General features: G+C 44.5%; 1 protein-coding gene across 1 annotated transcript; it reads right to left on the bottom strand.

Annotated features, from left to right (window-relative positions):
• Positions 1-16: 16 nt before the first annotated feature.
• Positions 17-21,724, bottom strand: PPT1 (palmitoyl-protein thioesterase 1; the record flags this gene model as incomplete). The annotated part of the gene is made up of 9 exons (XM_080922152.1): positions 17-1,149; positions 2,646-2,717; positions 3,965-4,063; positions 4,753-4,843; positions 9,778-9,880; positions 12,851-12,921; positions 14,172-14,299; positions 14,591-14,700; positions 21,601-21,724. 9 exons carry the CDS (start codon positions 21,722-21,724, stop codon positions 1,027-1,029), a joined length of 921 nt encoding a protein of 306 aa, XP_080778278.1. The 3' UTR covers positions 17-1,026.
• Between the last annotated feature and the right edge of the window lie 4,738 nt (positions 21,725-26,462).

Raw genomic sequence — 26,462 nt, 5'->3', positions numbered from 1 at the left:
TTTTTTAAGACAACCTCAAAGCTATTTTCAGATCCTCCCACTTCCTGCCCAAAACCTTCATCCTTTTGTTTCAGTAGGCTTGAGGAAGGAAAAGGAAAACCCAGCAATGGATGAATTCTGCAGTGCAAATGGTGCTTTCAGGCTAATAGTCATTTCTCCAAAGCAGTCTCTGTAGGAATCTAGAACATGCTGAGATCTTTTAGCTAAGAGTGTAGTGGCAAGAACCACCACCTAGTGTTCACTTCTCCATTCCCTCACTGTCTTATGGTAAACACGAATTGCTGTAGGCTTTGGTGGTGCATGCCTTTGATCTCAGCACCCAGAAGGCAGAGGGGCAGGTGAGCTCTGTGACACTGAGTTCAAGGCCAGTCTGCTTGACCTAGTGACTTGCAGGCCAGCTAGGGTTACAAAGCAAATAAAACCCTGTCTCAAAATAAAGAGAAGAAAAGAAAGTACATTTCCTCTCCTAAGCAACCCTGCTTTTTGTGACTAATTCAATTATTGAGGATTAAGGATACAAGGCGAGCTCTGAGTGACTGCTAGGTGCCACTAGAGGGCACCACTTAATCAGGAAAACAGCCTTAAATGATGTAGAAACATCATACGTCGCCCACACAGCAGTGTTGAGAAATTGCTCCTGTGAACATCTCAGGGTCTTGAAGCTTTTATTTGCTCCAGATTTGTATGAGTTTTCCCTCAGAGCTTGTCTCTCTCTGCTTCACTGCCATCTCTTTTAGGCACAAATATTGATCTGCAACAGCAGACTCTCCTTTCTTAAAAGGAAGCTTGACCATATCACAAGGTTGTAAAACAATCTCCATGGTTATTAGCTAATTAAACTTGAATTCAACACCATATGGTGATAGCAGGCGGCAGAGGATAAGATTCAGATCTTAGATCTTTCCAAGTAGGGCATGTTAGATGATAACAGGAAAGGATTGGTTGCAAGCTAGAGTTCAGGGTTGAGCAGGAAGAACTATTTACATGGCGTGGAAGAGCTGTGGTTTCATGAACTCTGCAAGGGCTTTACTTAAGAAAAGGTATGATGTGGGCAGTAAACCATTCTTTAGATATTTGAAGATGGTCCCCTTCCTTAGCCAGAAACACCAGCTTTCCTGCTTTGTCCATTTCCTTTAGCCCCAAGCGGTCCTGTAGAGAGAAAGGCCAGAATGAATCCAAGAGGTTTACTGAAAGGTTTCAGACTAAACCAGTAAAATATTAACATTTACTCTCAAGATACACTTTCTCCTCAGTATTAAACTAGAGGTACACTGTTGATGAAAAAAAGATAACTCCTTTCAGGTCTTTGTTCTGTTTTTGTTTTTTGAGACAGGGTCTTGTTTTGTAGTCCTAGCTGGCCTCAAATTTGCAGCAATCCCACCTCAGCCTCTGGAGTGCCAGGATTATAAGCATGTTTCATACTGGTTCCTTCAGTTTGCTTCTAAGCATTAAAAATACACGTGCAAGGTCAACATGGTGTCACACCCCTTTAATTCTACATTTGGGAGGCAGAGGCAGGTGGATCTCTGGGTTCAAGGCTATCCAGGACATTCAGGGCTACAAGCTGTCTTAAAAAAAAAGAAAAATATTGCTGAGATTGTTTTATGTTCTGCCCCACTTCCAACCCCAGTAAGATGTTAGAAGTGAACACCCAGGGCAGTCAGCTTTCTGAAAAGCAGTGGGCAAGCACAACTGGCCCAGAACAAAGACGGGAAATTAGTCAACTGTTTTAATATCCAACATATCTGAGTCTCAGGATAATGAACTGATAAGGGACATCCCCCATTAGCCAAGGCGGGAAGAGAAAATCTAGCATGCTAGACCAGTGTCACTGCTTGTCTACCCTGGGTTTGATTTCTATGATAAGGACAATCTTGGCTATAATTTCCAAAGCTGCCAGAACCTAGCTTTCCTTTATTTCTACCTCATCTAAACTAGGACACCACACATATGAAAACAGAGTAAAATCCACCTCTGAAATTGGGGTATGGGGGAGACTAATAAAAGGTGGGTTAGATATGGTACTTGGGCATCTGTGAGTCCATCTCCAGTATAAATAGTTGATGGCAAGCAATAACTGATGTGGTGAAACACTGCAACTTCTGCTCCAGAGAATGGACCTGCCTAACAGCCCTAGTTGAGAGACTGTCGGAGAGTTCCCCTTGTCAATAACAGATTGATAGATTTAATCTTGGTGCTGAGGCACAGACCCAAAAGTCATCCTGTATGCTAAGCACACGTCTGCCACTGAGGCATACCCTCAGACCACCAAAGTTCACACTTCATGGCTGTCATGACATAACACCTCACCCATATCTGCATTTAGTTAGGGGCTTCTGGGATATGTAGTAAACTAACTCTGTAAGGGAAGCCAGTTCCAAACCTTTTTTTCAAAAGTAAAGCCTTAGAGTTGATGTTTCTCTTTTGTGTTTAAAAATTATGAGCAAGGAGTCTTAGGATCTAGTACATATCTATAAATCAACACCCAGGAAGTTACTTTGACCTAAGTCAGATGGCTTGTATGTTCTTAGTATGTTCTAGGACAGACAAGGCAGGGAGGGGTCTAGTCCCATTGAACAGCAGCTTCAGGAACCAGGGTGGAGAGAAATAGTTTCAGTCTCCCAAAGTAGATCTTTCCCTGTTACCTCGGTGTATAGTGTGGTCTCCTGGAGGGGAATGGTTTCCTTAGCTTGGCCACTTCTGTAAAATCCAAACCACTTCAGGAGAGAAGGAAGAAAATAGGTCAGATCATGCACCCAGCACACTTTGAAAAATCATTTGAGGCTAGCTAGTACCTAAAACTACCAGCAAAATGAACTTTATAATACATGACATAGTAAGCAAGAAGGAAGAACGGGAATGGGGTTTTAGTTTTGGTGACCTGGGACTATGTACCTAGGTTGGTTTAGCCATAGGCATGTGCCGTCATACATAACAAAAAGATGTATCTTGAGTTATCTCATTTTAACTTGTGTTTCCTTCCTTGAATATATAATTCCTGAAGGTCCCTGTGCTGCCCCAGTCATTCAAGGATGACACACAAGCCCCTTTCCCACAAAGCCTCCAGTCTGGCAGGCACAGAACCAGTTCACTGTATAGCACTTGGTCAGACTTCTGTTAAGGCCCGATACAGAATCACGTGGTTGTGACTACTCCCGGAGCAACAGTGTGTGAGAAGTGAGTAGGAATTTTCTAATAAAAATGTCTCTATAGACATGGGAATTTGGCTTCTTACAGTGTTCACAGCTTAAAATATTTTAAATTTTTTCTCTGTTTATAGAAGTAGAAGTTCTGAGCTCACAGGCCACTCAAAAATATAGTGAAATTTGGCCTTTAGGTTGCCTTCCCCTCTTCCACTGTGATCTGACAGTGTGAACAGAGCTTCAGTTGAGATTGGTGACTTCAAAAGTGGAAGCAGCTGGTGGCTTCTCACACCTGTCATCCCAGCATTCAAGAGGGTGAGGCCAGCCCAAACCAGGAGGACCCCTCCAAACGGAGGCAACCAAAATCTGGGAGTAGGGATGTGTCCTAGAAGAATGATGTTGTATTTGGCCTGAACAAAGAACAGGAGTAGTCAGATGGAAAAGCCAGGGAAAAGCTCTCAAAAGACAGGGCATGTGAGAGAGAGGCTTGGGACATTTTAAGTATTAAAATATGCGTGACGAAGCTGGAAAGATTGATCATTCTGAACTGGGGCAGGCCTGGATGTTAAGCTCAAGGTTTATAGATGGGGCTAGTGATTCTGAGCCTTTTTGGGTCACAGATCTCTTTGAGAAGCTCATTAAAGCCATAAACCCTTCCCCCACAGAGTACACCACATAACTTCTGGGTACAACTAGGGGATTGGCGCTGATTTGGTATCTCATTGATGGGACACCTTGTTCACAGGTGAAGGCTGGTTTTGCGTCAATTAGTCAGTACCACTGACGTCCTGCAATCTTCTGGCATTCTGGACACATCTCACCTCAGACTCTACAGGGTCCACCATGGAATCATTATAGAATTTCACCATCACAAACTTCTTGAGGGCCATCAGGTTCTTCTTGTAGGACTCATTGACACTCTAGAAAAAGAGTGGACAGTCATGCAGGTCACTACTGTCAAGTTCAGCCTTCCCTTAAAACCTGTCTGACTGGCATGTCATCAGCCATAGTCTGGATCTGCCATGAATTCTATCTACACTCTGTTTACATTACTCATTTAGGTCACAAGTGTCAAACACAGGACAGAATACTGGGCTGTTCTGGCATCTGATTCTGTTCTTAGAAATCTGTTTGCTATCTGCTTCAACTCTTTTACTTAAAACAACAAACTCCCCCTAGTTGGCCATCATATAAAATGATCCATTGAGTTTACCAGGATATCCCAAAACATGCCCGTCCCCGAGTCTCTCAAGTACGTCTTTTCTGAGAAAAGCCTGCCCTGAAGGGTCCCACCTGGAGGAATGTCATTTGTGAAGACAGCAGCTGTGAGTTTCCACATTGCCCAGCGGGCCACCTACTGTAATATGTCACATGAAGGAAGGGGAGGACTTCAGGGAGGAGAGCCAGATGAGTCCCAGCCCAGCTACCCTAAAAGGAACTGAAACTCATGAGCACTGCCTCTCACCAGCAAAACCCATGGTTCCTACCTTCTTTTCTGCTCAGGGTATTCTTAAAAAAAAAAAAAAAAAAAAAAAAAAAAAAAGGCCACTGCCGATTTCTCATGGTCAGAAAGCAATGCCTCCCCAAAGGAGCCTATTTGGGTGCTTACTCTCTCTTGATTTATATCTGCCAAGAAGACGCTGCAGTTTCGGTACACATTCTCGTTGTTGGGGTCATGCCAGTACTGTGCTTGCACCACGCTGAAGAAGAAAAAGAATGAAGGTGACTGGGTGCTTTCAGTCAGCACGCCTGGAGTATGCCCCCGTGCCTAGGTAACCAAGAGACTCCAAAAGGATGACATCCCAGGCCTTCTCTTCTAATAGGGACTGCTTCTTAGACCTGTCAACAGAATATCTTGCTGAGAGAATGACATTTGGCAGACACAGAAAGGCCAAAGATTTGGGGAGGAGATTCATTAATACTGGGCCTCCTAATACAGTAGTCCAGGTTATCCCTTCTTACAGTCTCACCTCCCTCACTCTCCTTTGCTTCCTCTTTATCCCATAAGACTCAGCTGCCTTTGCCGCTTCCCCTCCATTGTTATCCCTCTCCTCATCTTCCTCAGACTGGAATGGAGATTGAGCCATGTCAGAGTGACTATCATCAGAATGAACCTCTCCAGTCTGTCAGTCTGTTTATAAATGTGCTTGGAGTGGGATGTGGTGGTACCCACTTGTAGTAGCAGCACATGGGAGCTCTGTAGAATCACAGGGTTCAGAAGTTCAAGGTTATCTTCAGCTACAGAGTAAATTTAAGGTCAGTCTGTACTAACATGAGACCCTGTTGTGCAAAAAAAAAAAAAAAAAAAAAAAAGCTTTGGAAGTTCTAAAAAGTTAATTTCACTGATACTTAAAATTTCAGGGGCTGGAGAGATGACTCGGTTAAGAACACTGGCTGCTCTTCCGGAGGTCCTGAGTTCAAATCCCAGTAACCACATGGTGACTCACAACCATCTGTAATGGGATCTGATGCCCTCTTCTGGTGTCTGAATACAACTACAGTGTACTTATATATAATAAATACATTTTTAAAAAATTTCAGGGCTAGGATCTAAAGATATGACTCAGTGGTTAAGAGTACTAGCTGGTCTTCCAGAGGACCTGGGTTTGATTTCTCCCTACTCACATGGTGGCTCACAACTAGCTATCTATGACTCCAGTTCCCGAGGATCCAGTGCCACCTCCTTCGCCTCCTGGGTACCAGGCATGCACATGGTGTGCGTACATACATGCAGATAAAACACCCAAATGTAGAATGAAAATATACAATAGTATATAAATGGATTCAGGGTTAAACGTATATATAGTTCACAGTATGTGTCTGACCTGCACACGACTCTGGGTTTGATGATCCTTAGCACTGCAAACATAGATAAATAAAGTTAAACAGACTGAACATTTATAAATGACTACCACCAGTGCTGACCTAGCCATGGCTTTACATTGCTGCTCACTACTTTGCCCCTACAGGACTGTAAAGCCCTTGGTAAGACAGTAAGATGCTCAGTACTAGGGGTCTGCTAGCTCACATGCTGGGGGCTGGAGTGATAAGAAGGGGGATTGCAGGGTCAAAACACCACACACTTTCTGGGGGCGGTTGATCATGGTTCACTCAATAATAGAAAGTGATGGTGAAGAAGGTCTTTGGGCCCAGAATTTCAGGAAGCTGATGACTAAGGGTGGGCATGAGGCCAACCATCACTCCAGCTTTTGCCACCAAAATGAGACAGCTAAGAGGAGAGGACAGGAAGATGCAAGGGAAATTCTACTGTAAGGAGCTTGATGTAAGTAGTCCCACCCAGTAGAGGCCTGAAGGTGGGCAGAAGCAGAGGGGCCTGGGAGAAGGAGAACCAGTGTGCACTGTCACTAGACAGGAAGACTATCTGATCTGGTGTTTTGAGACAGGGTTTTTCACTCTGTAGCCCGGATACAGTCAAATGGACACTTCCTGTCTCAGTGTCCCCAGTCCTAGGATTACAGGCATACACTACCACACTTGACTTATTTGGTTTGTTTTTTTATCAGGAAAGGTTTTGCTATGTAACTCTGACTGGCCTGGTCCTCACTGAGGGCTCAGTGGGGCCCTCAGACTTGCAGCAAACTTGAGTCTCTTGCCTCACCCTCCTGAGCTCTTCAGGCATTATGGGTGTGAACCACCACGCTCTTTGAGGCTTTGGGAACCAAATAGGGAATTTCATTGATTTATTTTAGTGTCTACGTGTGGTTGTGTGTATGTTTGTATAGGTGTACGTGTTATTCTTGTGGAGATTGACACCAGGTGTCCTTTCTCTGCATCATATTCCTTGAGACTATGATAGGAATCACCTTGTCTCTGCCTCCTAGGGCTGGAGTTGCAGACACTTGCCACTGTGGTCAGCTTTTTATGTAGGTGCTGGCAATCTGGACCCCGGCCTTCACGTCTGCACAGCAAGCATGTTAAATACTCAGCCACCTCTTGGGACCCAGACAGGCCCTTTTAAGATTGGCTGGATTTGGTTTCCTTCTGGTCATCAGAATCCTCTCCCACACAAAAGACAACCTGGCATGATGGCAGAAAGACCCTTTCCCATTTTGTGCCATATTGGCCACCTGTGCAAATGAGGCTCTGCTCATATTCATTTAAAAAAGGAAAAGCAAACAACCCTATGAAAATTAAATGGTGGCCTAAAAGTTAGTCTGTGCTACCAGCCATTGAGAATTCAGAACACACACCCAGGGAGACTGTGTTAGTGCTGTGCTGTGGTGGCTCACAGGCCTAACTCATCTAGTGTCATACAACACTCCTCAAGACATCCTTCCAGCTAACTGTCACCTTAGCATCTCAGCCCCCACTGTCTCACCTAGACCACTGCACAGACCCTAAGGAGTCTTGTTTTTCTTTGAGCCCTCTCAGAATCCACTTTCTACAAAGCAATGGGGGCCTTCTGAAAACACGACTAAGTCATGTTAGTCTTCAGCTTAAACCCCCAACAGCTTCAAATGCTGTTACAGAGAGAACAGCATTTCTCAGTGCTCCTTTCCTGGCCAATTCCTTCCATGGTAGAGCCCCAACTTGTCTCTTCATTCTCCCATCTATCATCACTAAAGTCACCCCAGCCCGGGACAAGCCAAACTTGTCCCTGCCTTGGTGTTGGCCATTCTTCTCTTGGCTTCTCCCACATTCCTTGCATCTCCCCTTTCACACCCCAGATTAAAGGTGCCAATGTAGGAAACACTAATGTCACTTGCACACCTGCATCTTAGCAGATTCCATGTAAGGTGCCTGTTTCCCCTCCCCTACTTGTATGAGACCAGCGTGCCCAACTGCCTTCTGTTCTATGGTATCTAAGAAGCGCACAACCAGATCTGGCAAATAGTAATCCATATTTGAAACTATGAATGAAAGACTTCACAACTGCAACTAAAAGAGAAAATAAATGACAACACCAGGAAAAAAAATAGAAAGCTCAATGTTTTAAATCTGTCCCAACTACAATTACAGTCATTACTTAATAGGAGTTCAGGCTGCACTAAATAGCATATTCTCAACTTACTTGACCTGAAAAACGACTCTCTAGTAAAGCATGTTACTAACCTCATGTCAGAGGGTTTAAAGTGCCCAGGGCCACACAGCTAGCCGATGACAGAATGAGGGCTCTCCAACAACCCCCCAGAAAACACAAGAGGCCATCTCCCTTCCCATGTCTGAAGGTCACGCCCCTCCTCATCTCTGGGTTGTCCCTTGGTACAGGCACACAGGTTTGCAGTTAGCAACAGCTTTCCTCAGGTCACAAAGCTCTGCACCACTGCCTTCTGGGTAGGCATGCTGCCCCCAGGATTTGCATTTTTCCCGATCCATCCTGGCTGGGATCTATTCTTCATGAATTTTCAGTCAGGAAGCTTGTGCATAATAATGGTTTGGTATCTTCTTGTATTCTTCCTCTTCCTCCTTCTTCCCTTTTTTTTCTTCTTCTTCTTTTTTTTTTTTTTTTTTTCTCTCTTTTTAAAATTTTTCAAGACAGGATCTCTGTAGCCCTGGCTGTCCTGGAATGTGTTATGTAGAGCAGGATGACCTCAAACTCACAGAGATCCAGTTCCCTCTGCTCCCAAAGTGCTGGGATTAAAGGAGGTGCTATCCCTCCACCCTGTATCAAGAATTCTCCCTTAGTTACTTCCTGCCTGTTACATAACAATGTTAGCTCTAAGTCTGGGTCATCCAGTTAAACTGCTGAGAGAGTAGATTGTGTGTCTCCTGTCAGGGTCCAGGGTGGGAAAAAGTAGTCACCTGGATGTTTGAGTCAGGATTCAGAATGCTCCTGCCTCAGGTTTTCAAAAGGTCCTAGTTTGGCCCTGCCCACTTACCAAACCTGACTTAGTCTGAGCAGTCTCCAAGCTTTCCTGGGGCTCTAGAGCATGGGTCTCTGCAGTGAGCCTTCTAGAGAGGCAAAGCCTTTCAGCTGAGCCACAGCAGTTCTTAGAGGGTCCTCCAGTCTGCTCTTTCAGAAACATGCTGAGCTCCACTATTGGCTCTTCATGCCTCTCGTTCTCTCTGCCTCTTGCAAGTCCTTTACTTTTGTAAATTTGGTTTTAATTAATTAATTAATTAATTTTTAAGACAGGGTTTCTCTATGTAACCCTGGCTGTCTGGGAACTCACTCTGTAGACCAGGCTGGCCTCAAACTCACAGAGATCTGCCTGACTCTGTCCCTACCTAATTTTTTTTTTTAAAGTGTTAGGCCTGATTTTTTTTTTTTTTAAGATTTGTTCATTTGTTTGTCTTTTAATTTTTGTAAAAATTATTTTTTAAATGTGCATGGTGTTTTGACGGCATACATGAGAGCGCAGGATCCCATGGAGCTGGAGTTACAGACAGTTGTGAGCTACCATGTGGCAACTGAACCCTGGGCCTCTGGAAGAACAGCCTCCTAACCTCGGAGCTATCTCTCCAGCCCCACATTTATTCATTTTTATGTATGTCGGTATTTTATCTGTATGTATGTCTATGCACCACGTGCAGGCAATGCTCCCAGAGGCCAGAGGATCCCGAGACTAGAGTTATGAACTGTTGGGATACCTCTAGCAATTGCTTCTAGAGTCACGGAGCATGCATGCCGCAGGGAATGCCCAGTCTAGCCCTGACAGCTATCTGCACTCACCGCAATTGCACAGCTTTGGAGTAAGCACCAGCATTAAGCAACTTCCTGATGAAGTCACAGATGTGAGAACTCTCTCCCGGGCATCGGGGGAGCCCAAAGACACCTGTGTAGGAGAAAGACAGCCAGGCATTACTCCAATAATCAGTTACTGAATGCCACCATAGCATTGTGAAACCGGAAAAATAAAAAAGTCCAAGTGCTGAGAACTAGCCCCACCGGCGGTTTCCTCCTGGCATTCCCCAGGGACCTCTGCCCCAGAGGCGCCCAAGTGTGGCTGTTACATACAGCACATGGCTGTCTCATCCTTTCTGGGAAAATCATCTGGTTCCGTGTCCCCATTCCCCTCCCAAGTCATGCTCTGACTTCTTCTTCTTGTGCAAATTGCTTCTGACACCTACATCACGAATGGTCCCCACATTGTTATTGTACTGTGTCATTCAGGGAGCGAGAAAAGAACGTGCACATTAACAGCACAGATTCAATTGTTTCTTGACTCGTTTCCTCTGCCCTCCCTTGCCTCCCCTTTGTCCTTTTATGAAAATAGGGTAGGGTCTAATAAAACCCAGGCTGAACTCAAACTCTCTGAGGATGATCCTCCTGCCCCCAATCCCTAAATTCTGGGATTGTAGGCACACACAAACTCCTTGACATTTCCCAGCGTAGTTCTCATCGGTGTATCTTTGAATCTACAGATATGGAACACTTTGGCTTCAGAAGGCCAAATGTGAGCTGGGTGCAGCTCTGTGGTAGAATTCTTGCCTCACATGTGGAGACCCTGGATTTTATCCCCAGCAACACACATGCGCATGCACACACACTACACACACACAGACAGGGAGGGAGAGAGGGAGAGCTTGCCATCCACACTCATGGGCCACTCACTGATGTGTGGCTTCACACGCTCCTCCCAGAAGCTTGTCTGCAGCACATGGCGACCACCACAGCGGACCACAACTGGTCAAAATGCAGAGAACGGTGATTGTGAGGTGCCCAAGTGCAACTGCTACCTAGACAACGCAACGTGCTGTCAAGGCTCAGGAGCATGTTGGAAGAGGGGGCAGGAAGAGTGTAAGAGCCAGAAGACCAGCATGGCTGCTGTGGAGCTGGTGTCTTCTCTGTATGGCAGGGATGCTGCACACATCAAATCCCAACAATATGGTCACTGAAATGTGTGATTCTAACACCAACTGACATGCCAGTGCAGGTGCAGGAAATCTCATGGGGCCCCACGCCTAAATGAAGAACTACAGGCACTCAATGATAGCAGAGAGAGGGAGAATCAGACTTCAGGAATGAGCCCTGGGAGTTTATTCAATCCTATGTGGCCATATACTTATGAGCAACACTAAATGGCCTCAGCAGGTCACGCAAGCACACGCACACATCTATATGTATGTACACTGATAATAATTAAAGAAGAGGTCATGAATTTGGGAGGGAGTGGGAGGTGCTTGAGGGTTGAGGGCAGGAAATGATATGAATATAATACATAAATATGAAATAAAGCTTTTAAAAAATTAAATAAAGGGGCTGGAAAGATGGCTCAGCAGTTAAGAGCACTGACTTCTAATGGTCCTGAGTTCAATTCCCAGCAACCACATTGTGGCTTACAGCCATCTGTAATGGGATCTGATGTCCTCTTCTGGTGTGTCTGAAGACAGCGACAGTGTACTCACATACATAAAATAAATACATCTTAAAAAATTAAATAAAAAATTGCTGGGCAGTGGCGCATGCCTTTAGTCCCAGCACTCAGGAGGCAGAGGCAGGTGGATACCTGTGAGTTCAAGGCCAGCCTAGTCTACAGAACGAGTTGCAGGACAGTCAGTGAGGCTACTCAGCGACACTGTGTCTGGAAAAACTAAAATAAATACATAAAATTAATAGAACACTAGAGCTTGCACCCAAGCTTTACTTCTCGTCAAACATGCTGACAATAACTTACAGCATGAGTTCTAATCCAGTGACACCGCTTTTCCCTCCAATGGGCATTTCTGAGTGGTATTAAAGCTTACACCCTGGTTAATGTCAGTAGCACAGCACAGTCAGAAAACAGGGAATGCCAGCATCTTTCCCTTTTTCTGGGAGTGCTGGGGTAGAACCCAGGACCTTGCACATGCTGGACGACTGTATGACCACCAGGCTACATGCGAAGCCCAGTTTACTTGTGCAAGTCCTCAACTACCAACTGCCAATGGATGGAACTCTTACCTCTATAAAAATCTTACTAATGAAGTAGAAGAGATGGCTACCAGATTTGCCTGTGCTACAGAGCTTTGCAATCCGGAGAAGCTTCCTATTCCTCCACTGGTGATGGTAACTTTGTTCCACTATGTAGAAATGGCATTTGACAAGGGTGGCTGACCGAAGTGTACAAATCAAACTACTACATCTTTCCTTTCTTTCATTTTTTTTTTTTTTTTTCCGAGACAGGGTTTCTCTGTGTAGCCCTGGCTGTTCTGGAACTTCATCTGTAGGTCAGGCTGACCTCGAACTCACAGAGATCTAGTTGCCTCAGTCTCCTGAGTGCTGGTGTTAAAGGAATGAGCCACTACCACCCGGCAATACTACATTTTAAAAAGAAAGTAGGCAAGGCTGTGGAATGGTTATGGGCATGAACAGCTCTTGCAGAGGACCTAAATTCAGTTCCCAGCACCCACGCAAGGTGGCTTACAATCTCCCATGACTTCAGCTCCAGGGAAATGTAATACGTCTGTCCTCTCACATCCCCCTGTACATGTAACTAAATTAAATGCACGCACGCACGCATGCACACACTCGCACACATGCACATGTTTGGGTATGCACACCTATGATCTCAGCATCTGGTTAGCTGAAGCAGAAGAATTGCTTAAAGTTTGAGGGTAGCCTAGGCTACCAAACAAGACCTTACCTAAAAAGAAGAAGGAGGAGCAGAAAGGGAAAGAAAGAAACAAAGAAAGGGTAAGAAGGGAGGAAGGAAGGAAAAATAAAGGAAGGAAAATGGAAGTAAAAAGAAATAAAAAAAATCAGACGGACATGGGTTAGGAAAGAGGAAGAGAGAGAATCATGGGAATGAAGAGATGACCATTACCTTGATGTTGTCCCCCAACTGAGATCAGGGTCATCATGGGAGGTTTTGGGCATCTCTGAGCCACTGCCCTCCTGGAGAAATCAAGGGTGGCTGTTAGCTCTGATGGTCAGGTTAGGATACATCAATAGTCACTTCACAGATTAAGCCATTTAATAAACCACAGGTCCACAAACCACAGACTAACAGGATCTTTCTCCCCTAAGGCTAAATACAAACCTTATTTCATAGACAATAAATCAAGAGAGGCTGGGGAGATGCTCAGTCTGTGAAGTGCTTGTCATGCAGGCATGAAGAACTGAGCCTGGACTGCATGCTCCTCCTTAAAACAAGAAAAAGCTTGGCACAACAGTAACCCAGTAATATCAGCCGGTGTGAGGGGGATAGAGATAGAGGGTCCCTGGGGCTTGCCAACAGCCGGTCTATTAATACTGAGCTCCAGGTTCACAAAGAAATCTTTTCTCAGCGATGGGAACGACAACAAAAATAAAATCACGTTGTCCAGTGAGGGTTAAGCACTTGCTGCCAAGCCTGGTGACCAGACTTTGACTCCTGGGCCCCACGTGGTGAAAGGGGAGAACACACACACACACACACACACACAGACACACACACACAGAGAAACACAGACACACATACACAGACACACACACAGACACACACATACACACAGACACACACATACACACACACACACACACACGGGTGTATTCGTATGCATGCATACATACACAGACATGTACACTTTTTTAAGTTAAGCCACATGGTGGTGGTGCACATGTTTAATACCAGCACTGGGGAGGCAGAATCATGTAGATCTCTTGGGTTCCAGGCCAGCCCGGTCTGTATAGTGAGTTTCAGGTTAGCCAGGGATACAGAGAAACCCTGTCTCTAACCTCCCACCCCCCCAAAGTTAAAAAGTTAAAATAAGGGTTGGAGAGAAACTATTCAATGACTAAAAATGTTGGCTGCTTGCAAAGGACTCAGGTTTGGCTCCCAGCACCTACAATGGGTCACTCACAACAACTTGTAACTCAGGCTTGAGGTGATCTGATGGCCTCTGTGGGCACTGCACTTAACACGGGCACATGTCCCAACACGCACATAATTGATATAAATATAAAATCTTTACAATTTTTCCTGAAAAACTAGGGTGGATAGTAATTGAAGACACTGAACGCTGACCTTTGTCCTCCACACACATACTCACACGTCTGCGCATATATAGAAGAAAAGAAATTAAGTTCCACAAAGCTTTTTACACAGCGACATTTTAAGAATAACTTTCTTTCTACGATGGTACCATGGAACAGAAGGTACTTACAGGAACTGGCTTCCCTGCGAGAAGCCAATAGCATTGTATCCCTGCTGCAACTTCGGATCCTTTTCCAGAATTTCACATGCCATTTTGACTTGGACATTGACATTCAAGAAGAAGCTGTTCTCCGTGTCCTAAAAGAGGAGTGGTGAGGAGTGAAAAGAAGGAACTGTACGTAAGTAGCATCTTCTCTAAGACAGGGGCTGGCATGGGTCAACATAGCTGAGCATGATGGGACAACCCTGTAGTTCAAGCACTTGGGAGGATGAGGCAGGAGGATCAAGTTCTAGGCCAGCCTGTGTTACAGAGCAAAAGCCTACATTCCAAAGTAAAATAAAAGCAAACCAGTGGGGCTATGGTGTGCTGCTAACAATGCAAGGTGGACCGTTCAAATAGCACTGTCTATCAAACCCCTCGGCTCTTACCTCTATCATGTTCTTCCCAATCTCTAGAGACAGGACGTAGATCCCAGGTATTTCCTTTTCAACCATCTTTTTAATGGCGCCCATGCTCATGGGGTTACAACAGCTGTCCCCTAGCCAAGAAAAACAACCGTGGAAATTCATGACTAGAACATTATTTAAGAAACAAAACCCTTTTATGTCTCACACCAAAGGGTACGAACGATTGAGAAAGGGCAGCACACAGAGCGGAGAGAACACGGAAGCAGTGGTCTGATGCAGGGCTTTGCCAGCTTTTCCTACGCAGCCGCCTTCTCACTTCAGAAATTCTTAATGCTACCTTGGTTATATGGGTGCATAAAGTATATCAACATTTATTGATAATGAATCATGAAGAAATTTACTGTAAAATAATTCTTTGACATACATTGCATTTTATCATTTATAAAGGGCAAAATTAATTTTACTAAATGATGAACACTGTACTTGTTTATTTTTACATAAAGAATTATATTTTCATCCCAGCATAGTAGGTCACCGTTTAAACCCAGACCCAGAAATGAACCCACACACCTATGGTCACTTGATCTTTGACAAAGGAGCTAAAACCATTCAGTGGAAAAGACAGCATTTTCAATAAATGGTGCTGGTTCAACTGGAGGTCAGCATGTAGAAGAATGCAAATAAACCCATTCTTATCTCCTTGTACAAAGCTCAAATCCAAGTGTATCAAGGACCTCCACATAAAACCCAATACATTGAATTTAATAGAAGAGAAAGTGGGGAGGGAAGAGCCTTGAATACTTGGGCACAGGGGAAATTTTTCTGAACAAAACACCAATGACTTATGTTCTAAGATCAAGAATTGACAAATGGGACCTCATAAAATTGCAAAGCTTCTGTAAGGTAAAGGACATTGTCAATAGGACAAAACAGCAACCAACAGATTGGGAGAAGATCTTCACCAATTCTACATCCAATAGAGGTCTAATTTCCAATATATACAAAGAACTCAAGAAGCTAGACTCCAGAGAGTCAAATAATCCTATTAAAAAAATGGGGGACAGAGCTAAACAAAGAATTCTCAAATGAATAGTATCAAATGGCTGAGAAGCACCCAAAGAAATGTTCAACATCCTTAGTCATCAGGGAAATGCAAATCAAAACAACCCTGAGATTCTATCTTACACCAGTCAGAATTGCTAAGATTAAAAACTCAGGTGACAGCGGATGCTGGTGAGGGTGCAGAGAAAGAGGAACACACCTCCATTGTTGGTAGGATTGCAAGCTGGTATAACCACTCTGGAAATCAATCTGGCAGTTCCTCAGAAAATTGGACATAGTCCTACCTGAGGACCCAGCTATACCACTCCTAGGCATAAATGTTCATAGAAGCCTTATTTATAATAGCCAGAAACACGATTGGGGTTATCTCACAAACTGTTGGAGTGTTTGCTCACATGTATGTATGTGCACCATATGCATGTCTGGTGCCTCTGGAGGCCAGAAGAGGGTGTCTGCCCTTGAAAGTAGAGTTTCTGGCAACTGTGAGTTATCATGTAAGTGCTGGAAACAAACTTAAAGTCCTCTGAAGATCAGAGGTTTTCTTAACTACTATGCCATGTCTCTGTCCCTCTCAAACAGCAACTTTAAAATTAATCACGGGGACATAATATGATAGAAAGATAAACGAATTTGGCACTTACATGCTGATGAAAATATTAAGTCCTTGTTTTCTGCAATAAAACCACTAGAAGAGCATAAGACATGGTATACACAATAAGAGTACTGGAGTTTATAACATCCAGCAGCCTGGAGTCTGAGCAGAGTGTTGGAGGAAGTATCTGTTGGTGTTCACTAAGCACAGGGCAAAGTGCGGTATTCTTTGTTCAGAACCAAGACCCCAGTGGAGTGGGAGATGCACACACTGCCAGAAATAACTCATTTCACTTCACCCTTGACTATGAATAAATTTTTACTCATTGAGTGTTCAGAACACCATTTTTCTAGATCCTCATACTTATTAACATAATCCCCTATGGGGACCTAACTCACAATGTAAGAAGCTGGAAACCAAAAGTTGAGATGCCAGATTCCAGAGGGAGAGAACATATTTGTGAAATGTGCATCTCAATTCAGTGTCCAGATACACAAGTAATTCTAACAATTCAATAAGGCAATATAATTATGACATGAAGGGGACGGTAGAGAGATGGTTTAGTTATTAAGAATGCTGGCTGCTTGTGATGGGTTGAATAAGAAAGCCTCCATAGGTTTGAATGCTTGGTCAGGGAATGAGACTTTTTGAGAGGATTAGAAGGATTACGAGGTGTGGGTTTGTTAGAGGAAGTGTGTCATTGGAGGTAGACTCCAAGGTTTAAAAGCCCATGCCAGGGGCTGTCCGTCTGTCTATCTGGATCAGGATGCAGCTCTCAGCTACTGTTCCAGCACCATGAGTGTCATCAAGCTCACCACCATGATGATAATGGACTCAACCTTTGAAACTGTAAGCAAATCCCCAATTAAGTGCCCTCTTTTCTACGAGTTGCCTTGGAAATGCTGTCTTTTCATAGCAACAGTGACAAAGACATTGATTGTTCTTGCATACAACCCAAGTCTGGTTCCTAGTACTCATGTTGGATGGCTTACAACTACATTTAACTCCAGTTCCAGGAAATCTTATGGTATCACCATCATCTGGCTACCTATCTACATGTACTTGTCATACACTCACATAGGCACACGCATATACACAAAAATAAAAATAAATAATTTTAAGATAAAAGAAATGAAGAGGCCAGAGAGAAGGGTCTACAGTTCAGAGCACTTCCAGAACTTCTGAATTCAGATTCAGAATCCATGTTGGGTGCCTCAAAACCACCTATAACTATAGTTCCAGGAATCCAGTGATGCCCTCTTCTAGTCTCCATGGGCACATACACACATATGGTATCACACACTCAACACACACACACAATTTTTCTTAATCTTAGAAAATAAATTGGAAAAGAATGGAAAGACAGTTTTCTAAGAAGACAGAAAATGCTCAATAGAATCATAGATGACAAAATGCAAGCTGAAACAATGACCTGTCAATCCATACCCACTTAGACTGCTTAAAGACAACAACGTTGTTGTCTAGGTAGGGTATTGCTACATAATCCTAGCTGGACTAGGACTCTTCATATAGACCAGGATGGCCTCAAACTCAGAGCTATCTGTCTACCTCTGTCTCTCAGTGTTGAGATTAAAGGTGTGTACCCCCACATCTGGCAAACAAACAAACAAACAAAAAAACCATTTTAATAAGTGTTGGCAAGGATACAAGGAACTAGGTATGCCTGTACCCTGTTAATGAAACTGTACCAATTCGATCTCTGCGAAAAAGTATAACAATGCCTTTAAAAAACAAATTAAGCAGCTGGGTAGTGGCTGTGCATGCCTTTAACCCTAGCACTCAAGGTGCAGAGGCAGACCTATCTCTGTGAGTTTGTTGACAAGGACAGCCTGGCCTACAGAGTGAGTTCCAGGATGGCCAGGGCTATGTGGAGAAAGCCTGTCTTGAAGAAACAAATAAACAAAAACAAAAAATTAAGCCTGCAATTATCAAATGATCCAGTAATTCTACTCCTACTAGATAACTAAGAAAAATGAAGACATACAGATAAAACCTTACACAAATATCTAAGGTGGTATTATTGGTAATAGCTAAAGGGCAGAAATAAGCCAAATGTCCATTACCGGATAAATAATCTGTGGTGTATTCATACAATGGAATACTATTCACCCATGAATAGAAATGAAGTGCTGACACATGCTACAACTTGGATGAGCCTCAAAGCATGATCCGTAAGACAATCCTGCACAAAGAACAAATTATCCAATACCTTTTACCTGTTATGTCGAGAACAAGACACCCCCACAAGCATAGAAAATAGGCTGGAGGTTATCGGGAGTGGAGGGGGAAGGAAACAATGACTTAACCCATATGGAGGTTTCCAGGGTGCCGACAAGTTCTGAAACTACAAGGAAGCCTCAGCTTGTGAACAGGCTCAATGCCACTGAATTGTGCACTGAAAACTGCAAACCTGATATTACATGAGTTTCACCTCAACAGCAACAAAGAACACAAGCAGAAGCTTTGTCCAGCAAGCGCTAACAAGCTTCAGAAGGCCAGGCGGAGCTGGAGAAGTAGTCCTGCTGATAGAGTGTTTGCCCAGCATGTATCAGGCCCTGGGTAGGACCCCAGGACTGGATAAACTAGAAAAGGAGTGCACACACAAGCACTTTGAAGGCAGAGAAAGAAGAATTAGAAGTTCAAGGTCATCCTTGGTTTCATACCAAAGTTTGAGACTAGCCTAAACTGCATGAGTCTTAAAAGCAAAAGAAGAAAGAGAAAGAAAGAAAAAAGAGAAGGCAGGCAAAGTGTCACACATCTGTAAATCAGGGACAAGGGGGAAGGTTTGGTGTCACACATTCAGGGACCAGGATGAAGGTCCAAGAAATGCCCAAAGCACAAAATGTAACCAGTCACTGTGCACTTTGGAAAATGGCTGACCTCCAAGTTATAAAAACTTGGGGAGTCAGCCTCGGAGTTTGGAGCCTCAGCCTAGCCCTAGGATTGTTTCCTTTCCTGAAAATAACCAGAAGTGAGAACAGGAAGCAAATGGACCACTGAGTAGAAATGTGGGCTGATATGGTGTTCCACTTTGTACTTGGATCACAGCATTCCAGCTGGATGGGAAGGCAAAGCAGAAAACACTCTGCCGTAGAGAAGCTTCTATGTCTCTCCTGATGACATCCACCATGTGATGAGTAAGGACCAAAAGAGGCCTTGGCTCATAGTTCAATGATAGCTTGGCCTACAAAAGATACTATCCCCAAACCAAACTAAACCAAACCAACCAAATGAGACCAGCATATTTGCACATGCCTATAATTCTAGCTCCTTGGGGGCTGTAGGGGAAGGGGTAAGATCAGAAGTTTAAAGTCATTCTTGTCTAGACAACAATTATAATTTGTGAGCTAGCCTGCACCAAACGAGACCTTGTCTCAGCCAAAAACTAGGTCTGTAATTGTGCAGGGGTTACATGCCACACTCACATACAAACACAGTAATAAGAGATACTTTAAACTTAGCAACAATAACAATAACATTGCACCCTTTAAGTTACTAAGTCCAAAAGCAGAACCTCTATTTCTTTTGTTCTGAGACAGGGTCTGACTATGTATCTCAACTGGCCTGGGACTAGGACCCTACTCTTAGAGCTTCTGGAGGGCAGCAAGTACCAGTGTGTGTTATTTTGTTTGGTTTAAAAATATTCTGACTTCACGTACACACCCCAAGTGTGCTCACCCTACAAGAAATCCCATCTTCACCAAACAATCTTCGCTTTCTTATCGTCCAAGCCAAAAACTGGTGGCGTCATGGCTGCCACATTCATCTCTCATGCCATATCTAATCCTCTGATGCCACCCTCAAGTATATCAAACTCCCACCACACTTCATGTTACCACAGAGCTGTTGCTAAGCAGCTCTGAGCCACAGGCATCTCTGGGGTTTAAGGTCTGCAGTGTGGCCATCCAGCTCCCGTGACATCTACAATCTATTCTCAACCCAGCAACTAAAACGGAAATGTGGGCCATGGTGGGAAAAAGACATGTTCTCATGCTTTTAATCCATAAAGTGTGGTCCTATATGGTCTCCCTCCTCCCTTTCTACAGTCCTGGAATGAGCCTGGCCCCGATCCTCTTCACCTTATCCCATGATAAAAAGAAACAACTGAGTAGCTACAGGATAAAGCCAGGGACTCTCTAGGACAAGCAGGCTATTGAACTCTTACACAGGGGAATCTCCCCAAGACTCTTCAAGAAAACGAATCTTCACGGCTAATAAATCTGAACTCCCAGAGAATATGCCCGAGAAAGTGCCTGTTGTCTCTGGCGACAAGGAGCCTGAATTCCCTATGACCTCAGCTGACCTACGTTCTCAATCCCTCTCTTTCTAAAGAGAACTTCTCCCCAGAGCTCAGAGCCACAGCCTTTGTTCAGTGACCACTTGAAGGGTCTGCATGAACCTGTCATGTCATTTTTAATTTTAATTATATGGTCTTCCCATGTAACTCTGGCTGACATGGAAGATCATGCAGGCCTCAGACTTGGGGTGTTCCTCCTGCTTCTGCCTTCTGAACGCAGGGGAGTTACTTCCCTAAGCTGGCACTTTGCAGTCACTGACTAGCACAATGGGCTGAGAACCATTTCTCACAAATGTAAAGTAGGCACATTCTGCTACTAATCTCTTCACTAGTTTGAGTCCAATCCCAAGTCCTTACACGCGTCTTAAACGCCCCAGGATCTGTGACCACCTCTCTTCCCTGCTCCCTCTGCTCCTGCTACACTGATCAGCACACAGATGTACCAAACTTGGGGCCTTTGCATTTTCTACTCCTTTGAACACACATCCATACGGCATCTTTCCTTGTCTATTTCAGCTCTGCTCAGTTGTCACTCTTGGGTGAATCCCGTCCTTACCTTGCTCTCTACAAACACAAGCTCACACCTCTTCTTGGTGTAGTCTGTCTTCACTGTACCAATGGCCATTTGACATATTTCCCTTATTTTGTTATAATGTTTCCCCACTGGAAAGCAGGTTCCCGAGGATGAAGAACGCTTCATGCTCAGGTGGAGCAGGTGCTGTGAGGTCACTGTGTGAAGGACATGCAGGTGCTGATAGATCTCTATTCAGATGTGAAGGAATGAAAGCCTGAGTGTGCTCTCCAGCTCTGCAGGGACAGGCTGGCCTGACTGTGAGCTTCTGCAGGCTGATGCCACAGCTGCTAGGATTTTAACAAAGTGTAAAGGCAACAGTGGACAATACTCCCTGATCACTCACTAAAGACACCAGGCTCCCTTCCCTCCAGTGCACAGCAGCCCCCAAATCCGAAAACCTTGGACTAGGCGGGAGCTCTGGCTCCCAATCTTCCAGATCTAAGAACCGAGGCGGGAAATGGATGCCCCCGTCCACACCCACTCACCCATCCCATGCCAGATCACCAGCGGTGGTGGAGAAGGTGGGTCTACATGATTCAGGGCCCAGGCAACGCAACACCAAGGCAACAGAGCCGCAGCTAGCAGTGTCCGGATACCGGGAGACGCCATCTTAGCAATCACGTGATCGCGAGCGCCGACTTGGGGAACCGAGGTAATTCCGGTGGCCACGCCCCCGCCGGGCTCTGCCGCCTGACGTTTATGCATTGCTTAACACCCATCAGACGACTGTATAAGGGCTTTCCATCTTTTAATTGATCTTATGTACCACTCTCATTTTACACCCAAGGACGCCTAGGTGACATTTTCCCCCCGACGGAATTGGGTCTCTTTTTTCAGCTGTGTAGTAGCAGAAACGAGCTATTTATTCCCTAACAATTATGTCATTTACACGTTATTTTATTTTCATTCTGTGTGTGGGCATTTTATATGTGTATGGCACGCGTGCTATAGCGCATGTGTGGAGGTCAGGGGGCGGCTTGCAGGAGTGCTTCCTGCCTTCCACTCTGTCAGTCAGAGGAATTGAACTCAGGTCATCAGGCTTGGCTGCAGGTACTTTTACCCCAGGAGACTTTATTTTAGCGCGCGTATAGAGCCCTGTGAGAAATTAGGTAAGGTCCACAGAGGCATCGAACTCTTCTACACTATGCTGTAGTACTTACAGCCCTTGGAAGAAAAGGCTCAGTGTTGGGACTGGGAGACTTGATTTTCCATCCAGGGCAAGTTATATCCTGGTGAGTTTTGTTGTGGATCGTAAAGCTAAGATGGGGTTTCAACAGACAAAGATGTAATTAGGGAGGAGGAAGTTTGAACTCCTGAGGGGGAAAAGTATCTTATTAAAGATCTAGTCAGGGCTTCCAGGCTGTCACAGACTCTCAGGTGTTTTGTGAACTAGGAAAATGGGGAAACATAGCCACTTCCTATCCAGGCTACATTCTGCTTTGTTACAGCCAGAGGTGCTTGTGTCTGCCCTCACATCTTTTCCAGATTTTCTCAGTGCAGCCTCGGTGCCTCAATGACGGGGTCAAACACCCCCCCCCATAACATTAAAAATGTTTAAGTGAACCTGTTAAATAGGGTGTATTCACGGTCCAGTGGGACTCTCTGACACCGGCTTCTACAAAGGATGAAGTAGTCTTATAGATAGCAACATAGGAAAAATCTAGAAGAATAACCAGTTGCACACCCACACAAACCCTTCTGTACCACCCAACCGAAACTAGCAGTTACTTAGTAATTGAAATGCCAATTAAAACCCAGGATTATGATGCATTATACAGTGCACAGTTTGATAAGCTTTGGTTCGGTGAGATTGCTCAACTGGATAAAACAATGGCCACTAAGCCATTCTGGATCCTTTCCTCTTGGCACTATGATGGTTTGAGGTTAACAACAACAACAACAACAACAGCAGCAACAACAAACAAGTTGAACAAGTTGTTTTCTGAACTCTACACAGTCACATGTCCCCACAAAGACACGTAAACAAATAAATCATAATATAAACAAAGAAAAGAAGAAATAGGCCCAGGGCTAGGGAGACAGCCATCATTAAAGTGCTTGCTGCATGAACCCGAGAACCCGAGTTGGATGCCCACACCCACAGGTGTGGAGCAGTGCACCTGTAATCCCAGCGTGGAGGAGGCAAAGACAAGGGAGTCCCTGGGGCTTGCCGGCCAGACAATCTAATCAGATCACCAAATTCCGGGTTTAGTGGGAGCCTCTGTCTCAGACATGAGGTGAGAGGGAGGAAGAAAGAAACCAGATAGGTAGTTCTCAGTCGCCCAAGTTGGCCTGGCGTTTTCTATGTAGCTGTGAATGACCTTGAACTCCTGCTTCCCCTGCCCCTAAAGTGCTGGGATTGTAGGCCTGGGCCACCATACCCAGCTCATTTTTTACTTTATACATTGCTGTATGATTTGTATTTTTATAGCAAGGACATGTAGCAAGGCTCACACACTGTGTGTGTGTGTGTTGTTATGTGACTGAGTGCATAATGAGGCCAGAGGATGTCCTCAGGTGTCACTCCCTAGGAGCCAGCCACTTGTTCTGTTGAGGCAGGGTCTCACTGGCCTGGAACTTGCCAAGTAACCTAGGCTGGCTAGCCAGAAATTCCCCAGGGATCTGCCTGTCTCTGTCTACCCAGTTCTACCCATGGATTATAAGCACTCAGCACCATGCCTGATATTTTTACCTGGGCTCTGAGGATCGAACTTACCAGGTCAACCCCTTACTGACTGAGCAATGTCCCAGCCCCCCACGCCCCTTTGAGAAACAGACTCACAGAGTCCTAGCTGGACTGGGAATTGCTATGTACACTATGATTGGCCTTCAACTTGAGGCAGCTCTCCTACCTCTGCCTCCTTGTTAGAATCACAGCTGTTTTCATCACCGTCTATGGAAACATGACTTCGGAAATCAGAATGCAGTGATACGTACACATTAAAGATTGCATGTAAACTGCTTCAGCAGCAAGAGTAGAGGACTGTTCTGTTGGCAAACATGGGGGAAAGCAACATTTTCCTCCCTCTTAGTTGCAGCCACACCACACCCCAAAGGCCGAAGCCTATGTAATAGAAGGAAAAACAAGTGTTAGTTTAGGAAATAGAATAATTTGAGAATCACATTAAATCAGGTATAGTTTTTTAAAATAAAAAATGGGTTGTGTGTGTGTGTTGTATGTTTGTGTGTGTGTGTGTGTGTGTGTGTGTGTGTGTGTGTAGCTATGTGTGTGGATGCACATATCCTATGGTGCACAAATGGAGGTTAGAGGGCCACTTTTTAAGACTCAGTTTTCTCCTTTATGTGGGTCCCAGAGATGGTTGCCCAGTGGTGGCAGGTGCCTTTCCCTACTGAGCCATTTTGCTGGCCCAAGTACTTAGTTTATTTTCTATGTATGAGAAGAATGCTCTTGGGATGGCAGTGTGGCTCAAAGGCAGAGCGACTGGGTCCAAGGCATGGGTTGAAGAGAGGGACAGAAAAGGGGGAAGAAGGTAGTTGTGTGTGTGTGGTGGATTGGAGTTTCCAAATATGCCCATGAGGCCAGTTGTTTTTATTTCTCATATTTTCCACGTAACATTTGTGTTTCTTCATTTGTGTTTTTGAGTTTGGAGGAAACATGTTAAAATCTCCTCTCATAACAATAACAGTGGGTTTTGTTTTGTTCTCTTTGGTCCATCTCTTCTCTTGACCGTCCCATGTTCAAATATTTTAATCAAATAGTTAAAACTGTTTACAGGAGAACAGACAAGAGTTATTGCTTCCTCTGAATTTGGTTTTAGGAGGAAATGTCTAGCGGAAGATGGTACAGTTCTCTCAATTTAAGTTGTGATTTTAATAAGGACATTTCAATGCCTGAATTTCCATATTAACTTCAAATAGAACTGAAAGCGATTAAGCTCTCTCGCAGTTCCCCAAATAATTTGTATCATGCAAGAAACTATGGGAACTGAGAAATATCCAAATGCTCTCAAATGTCAGATTTCTTTTTCTGTACACACGAAATACAAGCACTTTATAGCTTAAACATTTTAATGACTCACTTGGTGGTACCTGAACTCAGGCCTTTGTGCATGCTAAGCAAGCACTGTGTAGGCTGAGCCACACTCCCATCTGGTTTCATTTTGCTGATCTCTGCCACCTGAGATTGCCACCAGGGTCTTTTCCATGCTAGGCAAGAATTTTACCACTTACACAAACCTCCAAATCTCTTGTCCAGTCTTAGAGCAAGAATCCCACCAAGTCTGTTTAATGAGAATCACCCTCTTCCCTTGATACCATCTGACCACCCTCATGTTACCTACCCTCAACGTTTGTCTTCGGCCTACCTTTGGCAGGATGCGATCAGTACTACTGAAACCTGCTCAAAAGCCTATAAGGCAGTGGTCCCTAACCTGTGGGTTATGACCTTTGGGGGTCAAATACCAGATATTCTGAATAGCAGATATTTCCATCACAATTTATAATAGTACCAAAATCACAGTCATGAAGTAGCAATGAAATAATTTTATGGTTAGGGGTCAGCACAACATGAAGAACTATATTAAAGGATCTCAGCAATAGGAAGGTTGAGAACCAGTGCTGTGAGGTCATAGGAGCTTATAGATCCTAACAGGGGAACTCACTGTTCTTGTTTTGCAAAGCAGACACGAGCATTGTCTATATTTATGCTCATAAGTTAGTGCTGCTGCTGACCTTGGCCAGCAGTCAGTGTGGAAAGTCATGACTGTTAAGGTCCTGAGATTGAGTATTGAGTGTTCAGCCCTAAGACATCTGTATTAACCCCATAAATCTGGGAGTAACTCAGAAGATGGGTGGGAAGACTAAGAGCTGGAGGACGGGGAGGACTGCTGTGGGGGAGGACATGCTGTCTTTTGAATATGACATGTCCACTGTCCTCCTGAACAGGAGCAGTAATGCTCACCCACACAAGATCAAGTCAGTCAAAAATCCCAGCATTTTCGAGAGACAGGCTCATGAGGCTCCCCACCTAGCTGAGGAGCTATTGTCAACTGATGGCTGCTGGGGTGACAGGGAGTCACTTTTCTTCTGGTGTGACTGTTGCTAGGTTACACATGCTCACTCAGGCAACACTAATTGGACTCAATGGATTATAGAAATGGAAGAAACAGGAAAAGAGTGGAGGTGGGGCAGGAGAACAAGGAGGGAGAAGAGGAGGGGAAGACAATCCAGTCTGATGATGAAAGGTGTGGTGGCATTCATGGTAGGTGCCAAGGGCAGCTCCTGTCCACGACTGGGGAGCGTGCAGTTCAGCTTGTTACAGCCTGGCAGATGAGAGAGTAGACAGCACAGGTTGGAAAGAGGAGAGGAGGAGGAGAAGGTGGAGGAG

The sequence above is a fragment of the Micromys minutus genome, assembly GCF_963924665.1.
Source record: "Micromys minutus genome assembly, chromosome: 9".
Classification (NCBI taxonomy): Eukaryota; Metazoa; Chordata; class Mammalia; order Rodentia; family Muridae; genus Micromys; species Micromys minutus.
The sequence above is the reverse complement of the archived record's forward strand: the minus strand, read 5'-3'. Positions and strand labels throughout refer to the sequence as shown.